We start from the raw sequence: 17,522 nt of genomic DNA on the forward strand, positions 1-17,522 counted from the left end.
GAAGAACACAAAAGGAGATACATGCCACATCATCTTAAAAGAAACAGATGGTGAAAGGGGGGAATTTTTATAAGTCAAAGAAAAACAGAGACAAAAGGATTTGAGAGAGTGACAGGTTCTGAACTCAGGTGGAAGAGACACGACATGATCCCTGGAGCAGAAACCGAAGCCAAGGCCGGGCCCTGAGTGCTGCCGTGCGGGACAACATCCCCCCAGGTAAGAGGAGACTTGGAACTACAGGCTGAAAGAGCTCATCGTACATCGATCCGGAAAATCAACACTGAGACAAACTGCAGCAAAATTACTGGGCTTTAAAAAGAAAAAAGTCCTAGAACAACATCCAACTTTAAAAGTAAAAGACAATTTTAAAACAGCAAGGTTTATGACGCATGTGACTGTCAATCAGAAAATCCATTCCTAGATACGCCCCTGGAGAAATGCTGACCTATTTACTCAGGTACATGCATTCGGGGTCGAAAGCAGCTGACTCAGAAATTCCCATCGCAGGTAAAGACGGTGAAGCCAGGACCGCGCATCCACGAGGACACCTAAGCAGCAGAGCACAGCGGGCCAAGGGACCCGGCCCGAGACCCGTCCAGGACGGCTGCAGGGCCAACCTATTTTCGTGGTGCTGCTACTGCCGCTACTGCTATTCCTACTGATACACGATTTGCCTTTTTCCTTCTTTCTCTCACAAATATACAGTGTGGTTTCCCAGAGGCTGATACTGGTCCCCACACATGTCCGCGTTCTAATCCCTGGAACCCATGAATAGGTCAGCTCTGCGGCCAAAGGGACCTGCAGATGCAACGAAGTTGAGGACCCTGAGATGGGGCGATAATCCTGGATTATCCGGGGTGGCCCTAAATGGAACAGCAGGGTCCTTACAGAATCAGAGGAGACCGAAGCAGCAGAGGTCGGAGACGTGGGGTCACAAGTCAAACAAGGTGGCGCCTCTAGAAGCTGTAGAAGACCAGGAAACGGCTCCCCCTCTGCGGACTCCAGAAGGAAGAGCACTGCTGGCCCATCCTGCGCTTCTGGGCCCCATGAGATAATACATTTGTGTTGCTTTAAGCTAAGTCTGGAAATTTCTTTTAGCAGCACTAGGAAATGAATACAGCCATGATGGGTAGTATCACATCAGCCCAAAACAGGAACAGTTACAAGATCCAATTACCTTGTATTAAGCCAGATATTAAAGAGATTTGCAAAACTGAAATAATGTTACTCTTCTAATTTTTAAAATATAGTTATGTTTCCAAAAAAGTGTTATTTATGTTAACATGTCATGGATTGAATTGTGTCCTCCAGAAAGCTATGTTCAAATCCTAAACCCTGACCCCTGTGAATGTGACCTTATTTGCAGATATGGTCAGTCAGGATGAGGTCCTAGAGGACTGGGTTGGGCCCTCCTCCAGTGACAGGCGTCCCTATGAGAGAGGACACCGTGTGAAGACGCAGCGAGACTGGAGCGAGGCGTCTACAAGCCCAGGTGGGCCAGCAGCTGCAGAGCTGGGACAGAGAGGCCTGGCGCACATGCCCCAGGAACTCACAGGGGGAGCCGCCCCGGCTGACACCCAACACGTGGACGTCTGGCCCCAGAACTGAAAGGATAAACTTCTGTTGTTGAAGCCTCCCAGCCTGTGGTACTTTGTTAAGGCGGCCCTAGGAAACTGACACGTAACTGTTCATTATTTAGTTTTTTAGTTTTTACTTCTAATACACTAATTATCCATAGATGTAACTCACATAAAAAAAGCTCAGTAAGTTTCAAGAACGTAAAGTTTAAAACATAAAGGGTCCTGAAGCCAACATGTTTGAGAACTTCGGTGCTAAACACACAAAGCCGTTTACAAACCCTCTCTCCCCCAACACAACCTGTGAGGGCGTCAAAGGAGGCCTGGAGACCCTCGCAGAGGGGGCGGAAGCAGGCGGCCTGGCGGGAGCAGGGGCCTCTGCGCCCTCTGGAGTCTGTCCACGTGTGTGACCGTTAAGGAACCGGGAAGCTGAGGCTGTTCACGCCCCGCCCCACACTCGCGTGAAGGACACGGCGGGACGTGGATGACGTCCACCAGGCAGGGCGCAAATGCTACGAACCCGCAGCAACTCGACGGTAGAAACGCTTGCTACAAAGTGGTCTGGGCGAGCAAAAGGTGGGTTCCTAACACAACAAAGGCCATGCACAATGTCTGCACAAACGAACTGCGTCCACCAAAGACTTCCACACACGCCGCAACCACTGCTGCAACAGGAAAACGCAGGACGTGACTCTCTGAGCGCCGCTCCTGTGGACGACGCCTGCAGGTCATTACAAAATGTTGTTGCGGCTGACACGCTTGGTTTTCACTTCTATGCAGTAGAGGCAGGTTCACACCCCCGGGGAAACGGTGGAAACTTGAGAAAGTGCTGACTGGTTGGGCGGTACCCACCCCCCACCCCCATCTGTGAGGCCAAGAAGACTCTCACAGAGGCTGGCGCTGCCCCTGAGGCAGACTTGAAAGAAGGGCCCTGGGCGGACGGGCCCCTCGTCTGGTCTGCGGTCCCTGCCCGGGGCGCACCTGAGCCGGCGGAGTCCGCGCTGAACTCCGGCTGGAGCTCGGCCTGCCGCGTCAGCTTGCTCTGCTCCTGCAGCACCTGGTCTATCACATCCAGTCCCGAAGCCACGTCATGGGGCGTCAGGTCGAAGGACGCGGCCTCCTCACACATCTTCTCCTGTGAGCCCGAGCACACCCGTCACGGGGCTCCACGAGGCAGAGGTGGGGGGGGCAGAGGGAGGGGAAGCAAGAGCCCCCCAAGCCCCACCTTGTGTTCTCAAGGCCGGGTCTCAAACTGGTCCAGAGACGGATGTCTGGCCCAGACAGTGTTTGAAAACAATTTTACTTGAGCTGCCTACATTTTATAGTTAGAAAATTTCCCGTCAAACTCTAGCTTCTAGCTTCTCTCCAAAGCCGAATCTGGCCCATGGGCCCACCGTCCCCATGGCAACAACTGCCTGGAACCCAGTGGGGCTGAGGATGCCAGGCTCTTGTGGACCCCTCCAGGCTCCCCAGGTGGCCTTCCTCCAGTGCTCTGGTCAAGGCCCACCACTCCTGGAGACATGGTCCTTGGGCCCTGACAGAGGCCACAGGACAGGGGTGGCAGGTCGAGCAGGCAGCAGGGAGGCAGCCGCCAGGGACAAAAGGGAAGAGAAGGAATGAGATGGCAGGAAGGGTCTGGGGCTCTTGCGTGCAAGTGGCAGGCACAGGCCGGCAGCCCACCTTGCCCAGTTTTGCTTGGTCCTGACAGTGGGACGCGGGGGTCTGGACAGAAAGGCCCAGCTTTTGTGCGCAAGAAAGTGGGCAGGAGGAAGGGGGTGTCGGGAAGGCCACCCAGACACTCACCACGTTGTGAGCTTCGTCGAAGACCACGACCGTCCCCTTCAGGTCGATGCCATGTGCACGGCGGCTCTACAGCAAGAGAGGAGGACGCCAGGCTGGGGCTGATGCTCCCAGGTGGCCTCGCGGGGTCCAGCTGGAGAGAGGGACATGGACCCCGGCCGCGTGGGGTCCCCTCACTCCTACCAGGCCACACACTCCCAGAGCTCAGGACGAGTCACAGCCCCGGGCCGGTGAGGGGCTGGTCCCTCGGCGCCAGCCTGCGGCTCAAAGCGAAGGTCTGATCCCAGCACGGGCTCTGCCGGCCCCTCCCGAGCCTGGGACACGCCCTGCCATCAAGCACCGTCAGCTACGCAGGCCGAGGCCCTACCTTGGTGTCCAACAAGTAGTTGTAGGGCATGAAGATGATGTCGGCCTGCTGCTTCAGGTTCCGAGACAGGTAGTAGGGGCACAGCCTGGAGGGGGAGGAGGTGCTGGGGCACGGCGCAGGCTGGGAGGGTTCCCCGGGGTGTGCGCGAGCTGGGGCCTGGGGCAGCGGGAGGGCTTGCTGGCCACCCCTCACACCATCAGTTTTCAATCGCGTGAGTGGGTCACCCATTTAAAAATCTACAAAAACAAAAAGACCAAGCCTGATGCTGGACAGGTGGATGAGGTGGTGAGAAGCAGGACAGTCGGGCGTGCGCCACCACGACTGGAGCCCTGGAGCTACGAGGTCGCAGCCAGCGTCGGAGAGGAGGGGCAGTATCGGGGGGGGACGAGCTGGGCGCCCCAAGAACAAAGGCCCACCGGGCGGGGGCAGGGGGCTGGGGGCTGGGAAGGAGCGTCTCACTTCTTACGTCACTGCAGGAAAGAAACGTACCTGCCTCTGCACGTCGAGGGGGCCCAGCCCTGGTGGGGGGGGTTACCTGTGCCTGGTCCCGCTCCTGACCAGGTCCTCGATGTCCAGGATGGGGCTGGCCAGCTCCTGTTCCAGGCTCCTCTCTGGGGACACGGGCGGGAGTAAACACAGGCTCTCTGGTCCACTGAGTCCCCGGACCGCGGGAGGCACCCGGGACGGAATGGCTCCTGGCAGCAGGCAGCCCCTGGGGAGGGCGCCAAGCCTAAAGCGAGTCCCAAGGGAGCCCTGCTCTGTGCCTTGGGCGGCTGCAGGTCTGAGGCTGAACACCAAGAGTAGACCCCGGGGTGAGGTGGGGTGGGGGCCGGCCCTCAGCCTGTCACCGCCAGATGCTCTCCAGGCCGGGCGGCTCCCATGAGCCCCGGGGCACCTGCCCTGCAATCAGGCTTCAGTCTGGCAGCAAGTCCCTTCCTCTCGCTTCACCTCCCGCACAAGAACACGCCCAGAGTCTCCCTCTGAAGGAAGCCAGGCTCCACACGACCAGCAGCAGGAACACTGAGCTGTCACTGCCTGTGCTGCCCGGGCAGGGGTGCAGAGCTGGGGCCGGGCGGGCGGGAGGCGCAGAGCCCACCTGAGGCCCCGCAGCCCCGGGGCCCCTTCCTCAGGATGCAGCCCCGACAGGCCCCACTCCCTGCTGGCTGTGTGTCCCTGAGCAGGACAGGCCTCAAGAAGGGACACGGGCCCCCCAGTTGGGCCCGCAGGAATCGGCCAGGGAAGCGCTATAACCCAACGACGCCCAGGCCTGTCCCAGCGGATGGGAGCAAAGGTCTCCTCTAATAAGCACCCAGAGTCTCAGGGCACCCCAAGTGGACACAGGTCCCTGGCTCCCAGCTCCACGGGGGCAGGTACCAGACCCAGCCCTTAACTGCACAGACCAGAACACAGAGGCCCTCAGCAGTGACCGCCCCCAGGGTGCCCCCCCTCCAAGACAGCAGGCAGGGGAAGGAAGAAGAGCCATCCACTCAGCAGCACCATAGCAACAGACCAGCCAAGCGGCACGCTCCGCAGCAGGCCAGCCCCAGAGCTCAGTAACCTACCTGGGGCGAGGGGGGCTGGGGAGGGGGGGCGAGGAAGGAGACGGTGGAGAGGAGGGCGAGGGGCCCGGCCGGGCCGCACTGCTTGCTCCCCGCGGGCCGCGGCCAGGCAGGGCTCCCGCTCTGCACGCCTCTCAGACCCCTCCTGGGGTCTCTGCCCACTCCTCTCCCCCTCCAAGGCCTGAGCACCTGCTGGAGACACCCCACTGCATCCCGTGGGTCAGCTGGCAAAGCAGCCTGAGACGGCCAGGGTGCGCCGGTTTACGGGGAGTGGATGCCCTCGACGAGCAGGCAGAGAGAGCACAGCAGAGCAGGGGCAGGGACTGGGGAGGGGACAGAGGCCGGAGCCAGCAGGCCAGCTGGGGCAGCCCCTGCTCTGCCACGCAGGGCCTGGGGCAGCGGGGGGGGGCCTGCAGCCAGGGGCCCCACACGCAGCAGCTCCAAGGGTGCCTCCACCGTGGACGGGACGCTCCCCCCAGCTCCCACCCCTCCCCTGGCCTCCTGGCCCCTCCCTCCTCAAGAACCCTCCAGGTGAGGGAAGGGGTGCTGCAGGTGAGCGGCAGGACCCTGCAGGCGAGGGCTGGTCTAGCAGAGAGGGCAAGCTGGCCACTCCAAGCTGCTGTGGAAAGGTGGCTGGAGCGGTTCACACCCAAACGGCTCTGGCCTGTGGCCAACAGGACACCTGGAACCCCCTTTGCCAGGGACAAGGACGGGGGAGGCAGCCACAGTGCAGCAAAGGGGGGACGGCTCCGTCGAGCATCATGGGCCTGACGCCAGGGCCCGTGGGAAGGCAGGACTGAGGGCAGAGGACCGAGTAGCGGGGGGACGAGGACAAGAGAGCAGCCTTCAGGTGACCCGACACCCACAGGCCTGATGCTGACGGGGCAGCAGAGCTGGCGGCCAGCAGTCTCCAGCCCGGGGCCATGACAGCTGCCACAGGCCATCCTCAGCCTTACACTTCACTGCTGTCCTGAGGGTCCTTGGTGCCACCAGACCAAGGGACACTGCCAAGGGGAAGGCGGTGAGGGACGAGCCTGGGACCCTGGGTCCTCGCCCCAGAGGCCAAGCCGTGCAGCCCTACCCATAGCCGGCCCGCCGGAGCCCAAGCCGGCATCAGGCAGCCCCCCTCCATCTCTCCAAGGGCGCTGGGACTCCCAGCTCAGGCCTCTGGGACTGTACTGCTGTCCTGATCCGCTGCCTAGCACAGGCCTGGCCCACTGGGGTCTCCCAACCTGAGTAGACGGTAGCCTGTGGGTCACCAATGTGAACACTCCGGGGCCCGGCTCACCGCAGGGTCTGAGTCCCAACCCTGAGGCAGGAAACAGAGGGAACCCTGACCCCACAGAAGCGTGACCCCCCCCCCCCAAGGCCACACAGCCCTGTCTGGAAAGGCCACATCACAGAAAAGCCTCTCTGCCATCACCTCTGGCTCCAGAAGTCCTGACAAACACAAAGGGCAGCCACAGGCGGAAAAGCGGGAATCCGGAGGCAAGGGCACCAGTGCCACCCCTCCACTCTGGGCCGCAAGAAAGTCAGTGACAGGAGACGAAGGGACCCCCCCTTCACAGGGCCCTGGGCACCTGCGGTCACACCACCACGCCGCACCTGGGCCGGCCGCTGTCACGAACACTGTGCTTTCCACTCTCATCCGTTTCTGGATGAGGCTGAAGGAGTAACTAGAAGGACCCCAGGGGCTCAGGGCACGTCACACACACACAGTGACTGGATGCACCACAGAACCAGCAAAGGGAAAAACACGTGGAGGAGCTTCCAGAACCCCCTCCCTGGCTGACTCCCCCAGAACGAGCCGAGACCACGAGTGAAATGCTCTCCAGAGACCCAGCGCCCAGGGGGCACTGGGGGCCGCTCACGTGGGCACCCCTGCCTGGCAGGCGCCCAATTTCCAGCCTTCCAGGAAGGAGCACGTGCTCTGCACAAACCACGCTGTTTGCACAGTTCAGGCCCTTTCTCGGCCCCACCGCGTGAGCTCCTCTGCACGCACGCCAACGCTGATCATCAGGAGACAGGGCTCAGGCACCTCAACAGCCCAGAGCGGGAGACAACCAGGCTGGAGCGCCGAGGGGCAGGAGCCAGCAGCCCAGGAGGCCACTGAGCCCAGCCCTCAGAGGCGCCCAGACTCCACTCCCCCTGCAGCGCGCCCTCCGTGGGCAGGAGACACCACCCCGAGCCCTCTCACCTTCCACGTTGTTGTAGAAGTGACAGGAGCGACTTGCCACCTTCTTGCGGCACAAATGGACCTGTGTGAGGACGAGGTCTGGGCTCGTGTGACGGCCAAGTGCTGCCCCAGCCCCAGCCAGGCACCCCCTGCCAGCTCCACCCGCGCCAGCTCTTTACCCCTCCGTCCCCCAGGGGCACAGCTGGGGGCTCTAAAGCCCGGGCAGCACCCACGCAGCAGCAGCAGACCCACCAAGGCCAGGGTGGGCGCCCCAGGAGCCCACCTGCATGTGGTTACTCTCCTGCTTCTTCACCTCAGGATGGATACACAGCTGCTCCCGGGAGCCCAGCACACACACTCGGGGCCTGGTGGAGGAGACGGTTGGGGGGCCCAAGGATCAGAGGGCTGGGGCCCCAGTGCTGTCCAGCGGCAGGAGCCACGTGGGCTGCACCGGGAGCCCAGGGAAGCTTGGCTCACACGCCCGGGCAGCCAGAGGGAGTGGCTGGGGCGGAAATCTGCCCCGGGCTCGAGAGGGGCTTTCACCGCGGCACGGCCCGCTCTGAGTCAGCATCCAGGGCGAGCAAGGAGGCGAGGCCGAGAGACTAGGGCAGGCCTCGGGGAGACCTTGCCACCTGCATGCTCCCTCTCGGGGGAGGCCGGCGGGGAGGGGACACCAACTCTCCTGCGGCAGTGCTGGGGGCTCCAACACGGGGCAGGGCCTCCCCCCGCGCAGCTGCCCTGACCCACGTCCACAGCTGACACCCCGATGGCTGCGAGGAGCTCAGGGCATGAGCCTGAGGTCAGGGCGGCAGCCCCACAGCCAGAGCACAGCGCGCCCCCAGGGTGGAGTCCAGGCAGAACACCCCCGTGACCCCGAGGCAGGGGTGGACGCCGCCTGACCCACCGGTAGGAGGTGTTCCGGAGCTCACTGATGACCTGAGTGAGCTGCGAGTGGGTCCTGGAGGCGTAAATGATCTTTGGGACGTCCGCGTAGCACGCTGCCCGGCACAAGGGAACAGGACAGGTCACGGCCCACGTGTGCAGTTAACCCGAGGCACTCAGCTAACTCGGCCCGGGGACAGCTAAGCATCGGATGCCCGATACTCGCTACAGGAAGGAGTGCAGTGGGTCTCTGCAGGGTCCTCATTTGGCCATATGGCTCTGACCCTAGGTTTACAGCCAGGACGGCGAGAAGTGATGTGGCAGCTACAACCCTCCTTCCTTCCCCGCCTCCCCGCCCGGGGCCAGGAGAGGGGCAAAAAGGGGCATCACCTGGGACATCTCCTTCCGGGGCAGCGTTCCCCCAGGACGCCAAGGTGCGGTCAAGGAAGAGCTCCCCTGACACCCTCTCGGCAATCCTGCGGGCAGAGACAGCGTCTCGGAGGTGCTCCCGCCAGGCCAGCGTGCTGCAGAGGAGACACAGCGTCTTCCCCGTGCCGGTGGGGCTCTCCAGAACGCCGTTCACTTTCTAAATGGGGTGGGGAACAGGGTCACGGGGAAGCAGGGGCAGGCTCCGCAGGCCACACAGCCCACCTGAGGCAGGTGGCTGAGTGACAGAGCGTCCCCCCGCTCTGCCCCCACTCAGCGGGGGACGTAAAATGCCGCAGGACCTCTCCACTCTCAAACCAAAAGCTGTAGATCAAACCAGGTCTCGTTAGCAAACAACTTACAGAGCATTACGCAAAATACCACAGTATTTTCCAGCCTAATATAAATAGGAAGATGACTAATTAGGTGTCAAACCCCAGAATAAGAGTTTGATTCTGTATCCAAGCGGTTACACTACCTGAACGGAATCTGATGGTCTACACAGCTCTCAGCCGGCAGCCTGAGTGGAAACCTGGGCAGACACAGGCATGTCTGCAAAGCTGCCCCCAGCTGCCGCAGGAATGGGAACATGGGCCCAGCTACAGAGGCAGCCCTCAAGGGCTGGGGGCTTGGGCAGGGTACAAGAGGGCATGCCCAGCAACCCAGCAGAAAGCAAGCTGCACCCCCTGAGGCTTAACGACCTCCCCTAACGAGGGCTAGCGCCACCAGTCCCTCTGTGTGGAAATACTTCCTCCAGCCCCTCAGCCGGCTGCTGCTCATCGCTGGGCCTCAGCTGACATTCCACCTGCGCAGAGGGGCCCCCAAGGCGCTCTTAAGCCTATCACCTTATGTCTTTCCTTTACAGCACTCCTCACCGGCTAGAATTACCCTTTTTGTTTATTCGTTTAGCATCTCTTCTACCCCACCTAAAACATGAGCCCTATTTATGGTCGACTCCCACGTCCAGAAGGGTAGCTTCACCAGTAGGACCTGGCCGGAGTAAACAGGACGGTGCACGTACATTAGGTCTTGCCAGGCTCTACCCACTCTGACCCATCCCCCGGGGACAAGCCCCTCAGTCTGCAGCCTCACCTTCTGCAGACACTCCAAGACCTTGCTCATGTACTCCTCTTGGCATTTGTATGGCTGGAAAGGGAAGTCCACTGTCACCCCATTCAGGGTTATCTTGGGCATGCTGGCCTACTCTCAGTCTCGGGCGGACACAGAGGTTGGCTGAAACGCAGGCTGTGTGGGTCTGCGAGACAAACCCCCCTCTGAACATCTCAGGGTCTCAGCCGCTCCAGGTAAGTTATGCCAGCCTGTGCCGCTGGGACACGTTCTCCACGGGAGCCCCTACGGCAGAGACGGGAATGACAAGTCTGTTTTTAGCGACCCTTTCCCGAGCGCCAGGCCACTTCACCAGTCCTCTCAGGCAGTGCCTCCGCAGACAGGTCCGAAGGCGAGCCTGTGACATCCTGTCACAAGGAGCTCGGCGAGGTGTCGGCCCTGCCTTGTTCTCCTGCCCCAGGCAGCTCCACCGTGCTCCGGGAGAGGCGACAGGAGAGGGGCCAGATGCAGCTGCACGTGCTCCACCCGCAATAACACGTGCATTGACCTCCGCCAGAGCTTGAAGGGCCGCAGTTCCCAGCGGAGCCCCCCCAGCCTGGGCCGGTCGGGACCCCCCGCCCCTGCGGCTCCCAACCCTCCGCTCCACGGGCCAGCCCCATCCCTCCCAGGTGGGCAGCGAAAGAGCACGTGTGCTGCTCTGACCTGGGACGCGAATCCGTACGGCGCCCAGCAAACCACTCAGCCTCCCGAGGCCTGGTTTCGCCTGGACACTCGGACTAACAGCCCGCGCTCCTGAACCCCGCCGGGCCGCCCTTCCCGCGGGCCCGGCCCCTCCACGAGCGCGGAGCCGGGCACTACGCGCCCCACAATGCAGCGCGCCAAAATCGCCTGCGCACGGCCCGAGGGCTGCGCGGGGCCTGCCGGGAGTTGCAGTTGCGGAAGCCGCCGCTTGGGCACAATTTCCAGTTCCAAGGTCTCCGCGGGGAGCCTTCCACGACCGGGATCCCCAGGACTTTGCCCCAGTCCGTCAGACTCACCACCACCGCGTCCTCAGCCGGCAGCCGGTCCGACCTTGCGGGCTGAGGCGCGCAGTCATCCCTGAACGCGGTGCACTTCCGCCCCCAATTCCGGTCCGTTGCGCATGCTCTGGCCGGAAACTGGTCCCCTCCCTCGGGGTCCGCGCTCTGCTGGCGCGCAGCGTTCCACGTCCCGCCCGCCCCTTCCGTTGACCCTGAGCCCGGTGACCGGCACCTCCTCGCCCGCGGGCACGAACCTGCGGTCCCGCCATCTCCTACCTCCCCACCAGGTCTCCATTCCACTTCCCGCCTGGGCCAGGCCCCCTCGGACAACTGCCCGGACAACAGCACAAGCCTTCTAACAGGTTTCCTGTGGTTTCCCCCCTTTTCTCGAAAGACCCAGAGGTCTTTTTAAGACTCGAGTCTGAGCTGATCACTCTCCTTAAATTTCGCAAATGGCTGCCCCTTGCCCGTGACTCGGCTCCTGAGAGCCCCACCAGCTCCTCTCCTTACTGTCCTCTGGGTCCAGCCGCTTTTCCGGTCAATGTCCCCCACTGGTCAGGGCGGGACCTCTGAATCCCCAGCACCCAGCACCAGCTGGCAGTCAACAGGGAGGTTCCAGAGGTCTGCACAGCTCTGTGTGGTCAGAAGTGTTTGTCTATGGACGTCCCTGGTGGCGCAGTGGTTGAGACTCTGCAATCCCAATGCAGGGGGCCTGGGTTCGATCCCTGATCCAAGGAACTAGAACCCACATGTATGCTGCAACTAAGAGTTCACGTTCCACAACTAAGGAGCCCGCCTGCCGCAACTAAGACCCAGCGCAACCAAATAAATAAATATTAAAAAAAAAAAAAAAGAAGAAGTGTTTGTCTAGGTGACCCCAGCATGCCCCAAAGAGCACCAGGAAGAAATTGACGCTGAAGTGACAGCCCACAGTCGCTGGCAAGGCTGATTTTAGAGGGTCTCATGGCCTGTTTAATGTCCAGATGTTTTCCCGCTGATGGCACCTCAATACCACATGAGTGTCTAGGCTGATGTGTGTGAGATCATGCTTGGGGAAGCCCCTGGCACACACTGGCATCCACCCACACCCACTTGTTCCAGTGAGGGGACAGTAGAGTGTCTATCTCAGCAGGGAGCTTGGAGAAGAGGAGACCCGGCCACACACTTGCTGAATGCTCACTAGGCACACATTTCAGTACTACCATCCATGCAGGCATTAACACGGTTGTCCTTCCAACGACCCCTGAGATAAGTGCTTTTATGATCCACTCCTTACAGGTGAGGAAAGGAAGGACAGGGTGGGGTGGTTAGTAGATTTCCCGAAGACGGCAGCAAGTCCCAGAGCCAGGAGTCCCACTCTTCACCTCCACACCCCCCATCTTCTGAGAGTAATGGCATTTCCCCCACAAAAATCCAAGGAAGGGAAGTCCAGGACCCAGAGACTTGGCAAACTCCTGGGCCAGAAATGGAGCTGAGGACCCTGGTCACACATTGTGCATAGGGACTGCCTGCCCAGGCTCCTATTAATTATAACACGTAAATGCTGTGGTACTGAGTCCTGAGAGGTGAGCAGAAGGGGAAAAGAAGGCTGGCCAGAGCAAGCCCCCTCAGCAGGCACAGGGATCTCGATCAAGTCAACGAACTTGCACTGAGCGTCTGCTTTGGCAGGCTTTGTGGGACTCCCACGGTGGACCAGACCCCATGTGGACCACAGGACTGATGTTAACCAGTCACATGCTTGCTGTGTGTGCACACAGAGGTCCTGAGCCCTCCTCATCTCTCTGTGTGTTCCCGAGGTTTCCTAGAGATCTAGTTCTGGCTCTAGGACTTCATTGCTTGTGGAGTCAGCACTTCTCTTGGCCTCGGTGGCTCCGTCCCTAAAATGGGAATGACGCTCCATCTGCCTGACTTCCCATCCCCATCACCAAAGAGGTGACATGGTCACTGCGGGAACAGCTCTGCCTTTGGGGGTATCAACCAAAACCCTGAGTCTGGCGGGGGGAGGGGCAGGACGCCACCGACTCACCAAGTGTGCGACTCTCTCCTACACCACCTGGGGACTGACACCATTGTCTCATCTCACACCCGAGAAATGGAGGCCCAGAGAGGTCAGAAACTCGCCCTCAGTCACACAGCAAGTAGATGTCAGAGCTGGGATTGGCTCCAGTCTCTGTCTCGCTCCAAAGCCTTTGTTCTAGGCCTCTTCACATCCATTTACCCTCTTCTCTGCCTCAGGAGCTGCTCTCGGATGCCCCTGGAGGCCTTCCAGACCAGCCCCCACCCTCACCATCCATGACTCACTTTGCCCTCAGCACAAGCCTGGGCGCACAGAAGGCACCTCCCAGCCTCCACGGGCCTCAGTGAAGAGCTCTCCTACCCCACTCTGATGTTGAGGCCTATCCCCTCCTGCTGCGCCCACCCTGGGGAATTGGGGGCTGTTTCCGCCATCCCCCCGAGAGTGCACAAAGCCAGGTTGGGGTGGGGCACCGGCTCCAAGTGGTGAGCGGTGGGAGGATGGGCAACTGGTTGCAGCGCTCAGCTCTGCGTCCCAGGCTGATCTCTCCCCTCCCATCATCCCCTCCCATCATCCCCTCCCTCTGACGGCTGCAGCCCTTGCAGCAGCCAGGCGCTTTCTCTCTCTCTCTCTCTCTCTCCCCCTCCCTCCCTCTCCCCGCTGCTCCCGCCTCCTGCCCTCCCTTGCCCCCTCCCCTCCCCGACACTGCAGCATTCGCCGACTGCAGCTCCAGCCACCGCCCGCGCCTCTCCGGCCTCCGCAAGCCCACCGCCGCCAGCACCATGGCCAGCACCATGTCCGGTAGGCACCGGGGCCTCGGGAGTCCTGGGGCGGCGGATCTGAGCAGAGGCTATTGTCTGGCCTCGCCCACCGCTGGGCCGATTACGGAGTGTTTTCCCATCTCGGACCCCACGCTCTGCAAGGGCGCGGGCGCGCTCCGGGCGGAACCCGCAGGAGACGGGGTTCAGGGCCGCCGGGTGGGGAGACCCGGTGCCCGTAAGGCGGGGATTGCGGCGCCAGCCTAACGGACTTGGGCCGCAGAGCAGGGGCTCCGCTCGGGGTGGGGGCATCGGTGCGGGGTGCCCTTGCCCCTTGGGGCGCCGCTGTGCCAGGCCGGGAGCGACTGCCTCAAGGTGGCTCCGAGAACCCTGGGTGGGCGCGCTCGCGGGATGCGGGCAGGGTCCCTGGAGGCGCCCGGCGACCGCAGACCCTGGTCGGACCGCGCCTTCTCGGGGGTCAGAGGGAGCAGCGCGGGACCCTTTGCAGGAGTCCCAGCCCGGGGCCGGCGGGGCCCGGGCTCTCCTTGCGCCAACGGAGGGGCCGGGGGACGGGAGGGGGCGCTGCGAGAAGACGGGAAACGGAAACCTGAGCCGAGCCGCGCCCGCACCTCGCGTCGCCGCCCCCTCCCCTCGCCGCGGCGGGCTCGGGACCACCCTCTGTGACACGGTGCCACCCGCCCTGGTCGAAAAAGCCACCGCCCTTTACGCTGCGGGTTTGGATGGGGGATGGGCTGCCGCCGTTTCCGAGCCTTTCTAGGATGGGGGCGTCTGCCCCTCCCTCCCCCGCCGCTCCACCTCCCCAGCTGGAGACCCACCGCTCTCAAGGGCAACGACCCTCTCCTCCCGGGCCTGCGGCAGGCGCGGAGCTGCCGCGGAGGGGCGGGCACCGGGCGAGACGGGAAACGCGGGACAGATACTGGACGCGGGGGTGCTGCCAGGCGACCCCCGGGGCAAGGACGCGGGGGTCGCTCTCCCCAGGAACGCTCTGCCCAGTCTGGCTTTCCCAGGACCGGCTTCACCTTTGCACTCGGTGCCCGAGATGGCTAGGCGGGCGGGCGGCCCCCGCCTCCACCCCGTCACCTCGCCCACCCTTCCTTCCGCCCTGGGGGCGGCTCTCTGCAATCCCCTCTCCCCAGCTAGTTCGACTCTCTCCGCAGCGCCCGCTTTGGCCTGAGGCGCCAGAGCTCCGCCCACCCACGTGTGCAACGCCCTCACCCCGCCCCTCAGGGCCGGCGGTTCTGGCCCCCAGTGACTTCTGCAGGAGCCCGGCAGGGGACCACGTGCGTCACTGACCACACACACCCCCAAATCCATCTGGGGGGGTCTTACCCATCTGGACTTCATACGCCCCCTGCCCTCTCCCTGACATCCCCAGAGATACTGGGACCAGCAGGTGAGGGTGGCCCGTGCTGCCCCAGTCCCACACTGGGGCAGGTCTGTGCGTCCTCATTCACCATCTGTGCCTGAGCTGGGGGACAGTGGGCAGCCACTCCTGGGAGCATTTATCAGCTTTTCACCCCGTTAGTAAAACCCCTGCACAACAGGCCTCCTTCTCATCCTTCTGACATGAGCAGACTGAGGTTAGGTGCTGGAGGGACGCAGACGAAGCCACACCATCGATGGCCATCAGGGCTTGGGCCCAGACCCTCCAACCTTAGAGCTTCCTGGCACCAGACCCTCTTCTTGGCCAGACTTTGGGGCACTGCTGACCCATGCTTTTTCCCAGGATTGTTCTGGGTGTCCAAGTTACCACTGGTGTCAAGAAGGAGACAATGGGACTTCCCTGGTGGCACAGCGGTTAAGAATCCACCTGCCAATGCAGGAGACACGGGTTCGACCCCTGGTCCGGGAAGATCCCACATGCCGCGGAGCAACTAAGCCCGTGCGCCACAACTACTGAGCCCACGTGCCACAACTACTGAAGCCCGCGTGCCTAGAGCCCGTGCTCTGCAACAAGAGAAGCCACCGCGATGATGAGAAGCCCGTGCACCGCAACGAAGAGTAGCCCTTACTCGCAGCAACTAGAGAAAGCCCGCGTGCAACAACGAAGACCCAACGCAGCCAAAAAAAAAAATTTTTTTTTTAAAGAAAAAAGAAAGAAGGAGACCATGAGTGCAATTGGTCAGTTTTGTCCAGCATGGCCAGCAAAGACATACTGCAGTGCCAGCTGGAGAACTGCTCCTAGCTGACATCACATGGGGCTGGGCCTTTCATGTTCTGTCATCAGCACTGCCCTCTATAGAGTGCAGCCCATGTGTACACACACCTGTGCTCACCTGCAGCTTCTCCCGGCCATAACAGTTTGATAGGAGAGAGGTCTGGCCCAGAAGTGGCTACGTGACAGCGCCGGTAACTGTGGCCAAAATTGGTGTAAGTGAACCAGCTACGGCTTCTCTCTGAAAACACGTCTTTGATTGGAGCAGACTTTCGTGCCTCAGTGGCCTTGAAGCGTCACCTCTGCTCTGGTCTGTGGCGGCAGCAGGATTGCTCTCGGCCTCGTCTTTGTGCACGGATTGCAAAGCTTTGCCCCTGCCTCTCCCTCGAGTGCCTCCTGATGGGCCGCGTTCTGAGTTCACTGCGTCTTGGCGTCCTTCCCAGGTGCTCAGTTCTTCAAGCGCTTTTGTAGACTTGCTCACGTTCATCCCCTTATGCGCCTCTGGCGAGCTGCAAGGCCTTGCACCTGCTACCTAGCCTCTCAGGGGCTCAATCTCCCCATCTGGGTGGCCATGATAGTGACAGCACCTCCCCTAGGCTTGTTCTGAGGGTTGGATGAGCTATTTCAGGAAACAGTGCTTGGCCTGGGGCCTGGCAAGAGGTGAGTGCCCAGCCCATGCCAGGCAGCATGACTGTCGCAGCCACATTTCCCAGAGAAAGGTGAATTCTGCTGGCAACTCCTGCCATGTTGGGCTCCTGACACTGATGGAGGACACTCTGACAAGTGATAGAGGGGCAGCCTGGGTGGCAACAAGATCCCTCTGTTAGGAGGCAGTTAGCAGCAGCCTCCAGGGCCCTTTTAGGGGTGAGCGGGAATCTGTGGGCCCCCTTCCCTCCTACTTCTGGAAGACCTCCCCACCCACCATGAGGCTCCCAACAGGAAAGTGCAGAGGCCTGGGCTCGTGACAGGGCTGCCATCCTGGCATGCTGTGTGACTTTGGGGGTGCCACTTGCCCTCTCTGAACCTCCTTCTCTGTAGAAATGAGGCTGATGAGGGTGTCTGCCTGGGCTGGCTGGTCTTGAGAGTCAGTCTGGAGGAAGGGTGTGATATGCCCACCCCATCCCCCTTGGGCACGATTATTGTTGTTCCCAGGTGCTCTAGGCTGATCTGGTGCCTTCTAACTCTTGCTCTTCTGAGATGTAATCATCCAAAAGGCCAATATGCATTTTTGCATGTTTAACATTTACTATGAAGGGGGGATAAAAGCAATCCAGTTCATGGTAGAGATTTGTTTTTAATGACTTTCTGAAGTCAGTGATGGGGAAGGAAGAGAAGGTCCTGGTGAGGAGAGAAAAGGGAGGGCATGCCTCGAGGCCCCGCTTCCTGGCTGGAGCTATGTCTGTGGAGAGGTCCGGGCCTCCACCTCTTCCCTCTGCAATGAGAGGAACTTTAAGCCCCTCCGGCTCTGAAAATACAGGCGTACCCTCCCGTCTTGCATATGGCTGGGCCCAGCCCTAATCTCCAACGCCGGTGCAGGCTGCCCCCTGCTCACTCTCTCCAAATTTGCCGGTTCCCCACCCGCCATGCAGTCCCCTCTAACCTGCAGCCAGACCACAGAGCAGGCCTCACTCCCAAGCCCCCTCCTGGCGAGTTGCCCCTTCCCACTGGGCTTCTTGAGGAAGGGTCTTCTGAGAAGGAAG

At 61.3% G+C, this 17,522-nt stretch overlaps 1 protein-coding gene across 8 annotated transcripts in view; it reads right to left on the reverse strand.

The window, feature by feature from the left end:
- RTEL1 (regulator of telomere elongation helicase 1) overlaps nucleotides 1-10,978 on the reverse strand; it is a 28,244-nt gene extending 17,266 nt beyond the window's left edge. For 6 of the 8 annotated variants that reach the window (XM_061210197.1, XM_061210196.1, XM_061210194.1 and 3 more), the window contains exons 1-10: nucleotides 10,893-10,978; nucleotides 9,880-10,140; nucleotides 8,752-8,947; nucleotides 8,384-8,477; nucleotides 7,763-7,844; nucleotides 7,501-7,561; nucleotides 4,280-4,355; nucleotides 3,745-3,829; nucleotides 3,381-3,446; nucleotides 2,559-2,712 (exon numbers count right to left, since the gene is read on the reverse strand). In XM_061210197.1, coding sequence (XP_061066180.1) covers nucleotides 2,559-2,712; nucleotides 3,381-3,446; nucleotides 3,745-3,829; nucleotides 4,280-4,355; nucleotides 7,501-7,561; nucleotides 7,763-7,844; nucleotides 8,384-8,477; nucleotides 8,752-8,947; nucleotides 9,880-9,981 — 916 coding nt within the window. In that variant the 5' untranslated portion in view covers nucleotides 9,982-10,140; nucleotides 10,893-10,978. Of the gene's footprint in view, nucleotides 1-2,558; nucleotides 2,713-3,380; nucleotides 3,447-3,560; nucleotides 3,703-3,744; nucleotides 3,830-4,279; nucleotides 4,356-7,500; nucleotides 7,562-7,762; nucleotides 7,845-8,383; nucleotides 8,478-8,751; nucleotides 8,948-9,879; nucleotides 10,141-10,557; nucleotides 10,681-10,892 lie in introns of those variants that run through there. The other 2 variants (XM_061210192.1, XM_061210199.1) reach the window with 2 other exon arrangements.
- Nucleotides 10,979-17,522: the final 6,544 nt, after the last annotated feature.

This window comes from Eubalaena glacialis, chromosome 13, assembly GCF_028564815.1.
Source record: "Eubalaena glacialis isolate mEubGla1 chromosome 13, mEubGla1.1.hap2.+ XY, whole genome shotgun sequence".
Lineage (NCBI taxonomy): Eukaryota > Metazoa > Chordata > Mammalia > Artiodactyla > Balaenidae > Eubalaena > Eubalaena glacialis.